We start from the raw sequence: 6,558 nt of genomic DNA, 5'->3' as shown, positions 1-6,558 counted from the left end.
GTGTATATGTTCTCTATGCTCACTTGATGTGTATCTCCCATCAATATTTCTGACACATTGTGATGTTAAACTGCGTGATAATATTCCCATACCTGGTGTTGTCTTAATTGTTAAGGTGGTGGCCTTGGGATCCCTGTGACTGAGTTCAAGTCCTGCTCGAATTAATGCAAGGTGGGGTTGACTCAGCCTGTCATCCTTCATCCAGGTTGGCAAAGTGAGTGCCAAGTTCCAGCTTGCTGGGGTGATTGAGCAAATCTAGTATTCTGTGTTTGTGCTCACGATTGTGCTCAATATCCCAGCGACTGCTTTGAGAACACTGAAACTGTGCAGTGTATGGGACTGATGAATGAATGGATGGATGGAATGATGTTATCATTTTCCTCATAAATGGTATATCACGTCTGTTATATTTACGAGTTAACTTCCGATTGTCATAACTATATGAAATATGTACTTTAATTCCTGAATTGTAACAACCATTTCTAAATGAGTATTTTTCTTTGTGCCTACTTTGCAGATGGCCGGCCATATGTTGAGATTGTCGAGTCATCGTTTTTCATTCTGTATAAAATAAATACATACCTGTTTAATACCTGGGATGGGTTATGTGTCATGTGATCCCATTTGTCATCATTACACAAGTTTATAATATGATTAATGTGAAACCATGGAGATAATAAGAATTCCTCTTTGAGAAATGTCATCCTTCCGAGGTCGGCAAGATGAGTGTCAGAATGCTAGTACACTGTGTCGGAGTGGTGACCCGTCCCGGATTGTGCCCAATAGCCAAGGAAACTGCTGAAGCAGCACCAACGCTCTGTACAAAGTATGGTCCCAATCTCCTCCTCCTCCTCTTTGAGAAATACAGGTTAAAATTAATATACATTATTTTATTATTGTGGATAAAGTTTATATTCATACTATATGAAATTAATGATAATCTATATGTGTTCAAGTGTAAGTGGAGTGTGGTGTAAATATCTATTTGGTGGTTGTTCAAACATCCTCCATATCGTTCAGGATCCACCCCCATTGTAGGAGGAGATTGTGGAACGTTCTGATCGGATGGGAAGTGAATTATCCACAATTACACTTGGTGTTACCGGGAGTGTTTGATATCAGGATCTGGAACTCGGTGCTGGTTCATAGTCTCTGACCTCAGATACCAATCTCATATCAGCACCAACTCGAGGATCTGATTTCCCCTCCGGACAATGACCTCTCTCATTTATCCCGCTCTGATGATCATGATCTCGGGATCTGTGTTTACCGGTAAGTTATTTCTAACATTTCTTATTTCCTCCACGACCCCGCACTTGTTACGAACGTTCATTTTGTTTGAAAAACGGGTTGAATATTACATTCAAAACAAAGTATCCTCAAAGTGAGTGGATAAACCGAGTAGTACAGGAAAACCGGAGAATCACGATCACCATGTATTTATATTCTAAATGTGACAGAATACCAACCCCATCCTCCCCAATGTTCCCTTCTTTCACCCAGTCTTCCCACCGTGCCCCGTCCTTCTGTCTCTCCTCTCATAATTCCAATTCTTCCTTTTGTAGCTATGGCCCTCTCCAACACCTACAGCACTCTCCACCCCAAAGGACACGTACAACATAAATAGATGGTCAACGACAGACGGGTTTAGATCAAACATTAAAGCCTTTGTCTTCACCAAAGTAATCTCCATCTGGTTGTTGTTCTGAAGTTTTCACTATTTTGAGAATTCTGAACGTTTTGAATACATTTCCTGATGATGACGACGACGATAACAATAATGATGATGCGGCTGATGATGATGTCCCAAATTCCTCACATTGAGTTGGTTCTGTAGAAACAGTTGATTGGCAAGCATTATCCGAGGTGGTTTGCCATTGCTTTCCAGGCAGCCAATCGGGGCAAGAATTTGTAATTTGTTCAGGGTGCCGGTGATAACTCACCTCCTCTTCAAGGAGGACACCGTGGGGTCATTAAGGTTTACCCACTCATCCTGTAAAACGGGATTCCATGTTGAAGAAGTCAATGCGAGGGACGGCACACATACGGGATTACAGTTTATACCTGAGTCTGGAATCGAACGCAGGATAGAAGGACGAGAATGTAAACCTCTAAATTATCCTACCGTGACACATTTATCTTTATCAAGCATGAAAGTCCGAAACTTATTTTTAGTTTATAATTATTTTGTATTCATTTACCTTCATTGTTTGTGCAGTTTATACATAATGTATATAGTCTGTGATTATTATTGTAACTGATATTGTTGTTTACATTTCCCACAGAATCAGGAAACCTGGACACGGATACCTGTACAATTGAGAGTAAAGGTGGAGGGATTAAAATAGAACTTTGTGTACAACTAGAGGTGATCGGTGTGCGGGGCGAAGATGTGATTCTTCCCTGTCAGTTTAATCACAGTAAACGAAACAACCTCCAAGATCTACATTTGTTGTTGTTCAAAGAAAGAAGGATAAGCGAAAACCCAAAACAGAATGTAGTTTATAACAGTTCATCAAACGAGACAAGAGAAGATTTCAAAGGGAGGATCGAACCTGAAGGTAACCCAAGATCAGGTGATGGGACGGTGAGGATCAGTCACCTGAGGCTGGAGGATCAGGGACGGTACCAGTGTCGGTTTGAATGGACAAAATCAAATGGAAAAAAAGATGGATTTACAGTCAGGAAAGGGAAAGAAACAAATCTTCAGGTCAATGGTAAGTTCACAAAGAATGTTTCACATTATAATCACAAAATGATGATTATCGTTTTTATTGTAAAATAATGAATAACAATCATAAACATGTTTATAATGTGAACACGAATCTTCAGTACAGGTATCGGAGGATTGTATAGTAAATATTACATCTTTATTTAATAAAATGATCAGGAGCGGAATCAGAGAACAACAGAATCGTTAGTTTATCTTCAGTGGAAGGAAGATGTTGGAGATGTTAATTAGGGATCGGATGTGGAGCCATTTATATAAATATTAACATGAAAGATAATAAACACGGATTTACAAAACGGAGGTCATGTTTAATTAAGTTATTGTAGTTCTTCGAAGAACTTTCTGATTGGGTAGATAAGGTAAGTGTAGTTGATGTAGTTTATGTAGATTTTCAGAAGGAACTTCATAAGGTTCCAAATATAAGGCTGTTTAGGTAAGGGCACGGGAAATTATTTTGGGATTGGAACCAATTTGGAATTTCAGAAATGAAAAAAAACAGACAAGAGAATAATGGAGGATTATAAATGTGGTTCCATTATATATTTACTAGCAAATACAACCTTTCGCTCCGCTGACGAGGATATATTAAGGTGGGAGGGGAGTAAGAAGGAGGAGGAGGATAGAGGAGGGAGAGAGGAAGAAGGTTTGGGTGATGGGAAGGAGGAAGACCGAGGAGGTGTGGAGGAAGGGAAGGCACCATGAGGGGAGGGCAAGGGAAGGCAGTGTGAGGGGAGGGCACAACCGGACATAACCACCGCCAAGCCAGGTATGGAGATAACCACTGTCCAAATATGTGTGGAGATAACCACCATCCACACAAGTATGGAGCTACCCACAATCTAGATATTACCACTGTCCAGAGATAACCGCTGTCCAGACATGTATGGAAATAACCACCATTTGGATACGTGTGGAGACAAACACCATTCGAAAACGTGTGGAGATAACCACCATCCAGGCATAACCACTGTCAGGATACTGAGAGAGAGAGAAAGAGAAAGAAAGAAAAAGAGAGAGCGAGAGCGAGAGAGAGGGAGAGGGAGAGGGAGAGGGAGAGGGAGAGGGAGAGGGAGAGGGAGAGGGAGAGGGAGAGGGAGAGGGATAGGGAGAGGGAGAGGGAGAGGGAGAGGGAGAGGGAGAGGGAGAGGGAGAGGGAAAGGGAAAGGGAAAGAGAGAGAGAGAGAGAGAGAGAGAGAGAGAGAGAGAGAGAGAGAGAGAGAGAGAGAGAGAGAGAGAGAGAGAGAGAGAGAAAGAGAAAGAGAAAGAGAAAGAGAAAGAGAAAGAGAAAGAGAAAGAGAAAGAGAAAGAGAAAGAGAAAGAGAAAGAGAAAGAGAAAGAGAAAGAGAAAGAGAAAGAGAAAGAGAAAGAGAAAGAGAAAGAGAAAGAGAAAGAGAAAGAGAAAGAGAAAGAGAAAGAGAAAGAGAAAGAGAAAGAGAAAGAGCTTTCCTGCCATGATGTTAACAAAATATTTCATTTTTTTTCCCATTTAACTCTGCCGAAGTGACGGGTTGTATAATGAAATAATATTTCACAAAACTGGGAAATTGCACATTTTCAGCGAGCCAACCATCATCCAATACACTGCAGAACAACACAGGGCCAACGCAGGTGAGTACCTCCTGAACATTGTTCAAGTCATTCGACATAAAGTATTCAGTGACAGTGCAAATATTATTGAGCCCTTGCCAAGTGACTTAAGCCCTCCAAAGAAAGGGTTGGTGAGGAACGGCTCAATTGGCAAGTGATAACAATCTCCGAACCATCATATTAAACACACCCTCCTGGAGATGCCCAAAATATCAAATATGTCCGAATTGGACAAACGAACACATTTATAGAAATCGGTACTGCTGCTGAGTTCAATTCTCCAGCTGAAATTTTGTAATTCAGCTGAGTTTTTTTATGTTCAATGTTGAGTCTTGTACGAGAGCTAACACACAGAATGTACATCAAGGGGAGCAGGGGAAAAGAGGGGTGAGAGAGGGAAGGAAAAAAACAGCGTGGAACAGAGACATGAGGAGATATGTGGAAGGGAGAAGGATTGAGCAGGGTACACAGGGTAAACAGGATGTACACTACAGGGACTTTCAGGTCCTTACACAACAGGGATTTTCAGGAAGGAAAGCAAGGAATTTGAAGGAAGTGATTTTGGGGTAGATTAACGAAGGTAGAAAAGTTTGTGGTTTTGGTTGGGGGGAAATAAGAGATGGTGGTGAACAGCTGTTTTGAAGACCTGGAGGAAAGACTGGGAATAAAGAAGGGCATTGATGGTGGACCTCGAGCACCCTGAGGAGATATGGGGGGGGGGGGAACATATCGCAGACAGAGCAGGGGTCGAGGCCATAGAGGAGATGGTAGATGCCAGAAAGATCACCGACCTGCCTGCAGTGAGAGAGTGAGAGACACAAGGACTCGGCCTCATCGTGGGAGATACCATTGATCCGAAATGCCTTGGTTTCCACAGCCTGAAGCCGAGAAAGGTGAGAGGAGGGAGTACCAGCCCAGAGGGGAGAGCAGTACTCCATCAGGCTGTGGATGAAAGCTTTGTATGTGGTCACGAGCTCAGGTGTGCCAGCAAGGTCTTTGCATGATGGATGATGCCCCGTCGGTGACTGGCTTTGAAGGCCAGCTTGGAAATGTGGCTTTCCCAGGAAAGATCATGACAGATAGTGAGACCCAGAAGCTTGAATGACAGGACTTCTTCAAGAGGATTGTTGAGAAAGTAGAATGGGGGGGGAGGGGGTTCCAGGTAATCGTTTTGCAGAGACATAGTGAGAGTGTGAGATTTGTCAGGATTGAAAGATATGTTCCACGTGTTGGACCAGTTTGTGATTTTATCCAGATCTGCAGAGAGTGAAAAGGCTGCCGTTTGCCAATCAGAGTCATAACAGATGGTACGTCAGAGGAAGGAGTCATCAGCAAAGAGATGAAGAGGATTTTCCAGAGAGTCAGAGAGATCATTGATGAAAACCAGGAAAAGAACAGGACTGGAACTGTAACTAGCCTGGACTGAAAAAGGGGATGAGAGGACTCGATTAAGGGCCACATGTTGGCTGTGACAGGAGAGGAAGTCTGCAAGACATGAGTGGAGATGTTCTTGAATACCATAGGAAGAGACTTTGGTGAGCAGGGCAGGGTGCCAGACCCTATCGAAAGCATGCGATATGTCGAGGGAGATGGCTGTGATTTCATATCTGGCATCAAGGATCTCCATCCATTGTTGGGAGAGCAGAAACAGCATATCTACGGTAGAGTGACCTGCTCTAAATCCAAATTTATGATCGGCAATCAAGCCATTGGTGAAGAGGAACGATTTAATGTCTGCACTGATGATGGATTCCAAAACCTTGCTGATGATTCGGAGAAGGCTGATTTTTCTGTAGTTGCAGGGATATGTTTTTGCACTTGTTTATGCAGGGCAGTAATGTTTACTGTTTTACAAGCAGATGGCAGATGACCTTGAGCAAATGAGAGGGTGAATAGAACAGAGAGAGGGTAAACCAGACCAGGAGAGCAGGTTTTTAGGACACGTGGGCTGATGCTGTCTGGACCGGTTGCAGAATCTGAGTCGAGGTTTGACAGCAAGCTCTCCACCTTGTCAGGAGAAAAGGACACAGAGTCGAGGAACAGCTGGGTGCAACTGGGTAAGGTGGGTACCAAAGCGATGGGTTTGGGACACAAGATTTAGAAGCAAATATGGACTTTATCATTCAGCCTTTTCACGTGCAGTGTTCGCTTTGTGGCCATTTGAGGTAAATGAGGGGATGGAAGGGGAACATATATCAGAAACACACTTGACTGGACACCACCAGGATTTGGAGGAGGGA

At 43.0% G+C, this 6,558-nt stretch overlaps 1 protein-coding gene across 1 annotated transcript in view; it reads left to right on the top strand.

Moving 5' to 3' along the window:
* Positions 1–633: 633 nt before the first annotated feature.
* The window catches only part of LOC147011568 (uncharacterized), a 78,660-nt gene continuing 72,735 nt past the window's right edge, over positions 634–6,558 (top strand). Inside the window, exons 1-3 of the mRNA XM_085856350.1 lie at positions 634–826; positions 1,021–1,272; positions 2,286–2,717. Coding sequence (XP_085712476.1) covers positions 1,215–1,272; positions 2,286–2,717 — 490 coding nt within the window. The 5' untranslated portion in view covers positions 634–826; positions 1,021–1,214. The remainder of the gene's footprint in view (positions 827–1,020; positions 1,273–2,285; positions 2,718–6,558) is intronic.

Source organism: Eptatretus burgeri, chromosome 15, assembly GCF_056783735.1.
Source record: "Eptatretus burgeri isolate ZD-2024b chromosome 15, Ebu_testis_v1, whole genome shotgun sequence".
NCBI lineage: Eukaryota > Metazoa > Chordata > Myxini > Myxiniformes > Myxinidae > Eptatretus > Eptatretus burgeri.
This window is presented reverse-complemented; position numbering and strand designations above follow the sequence as displayed.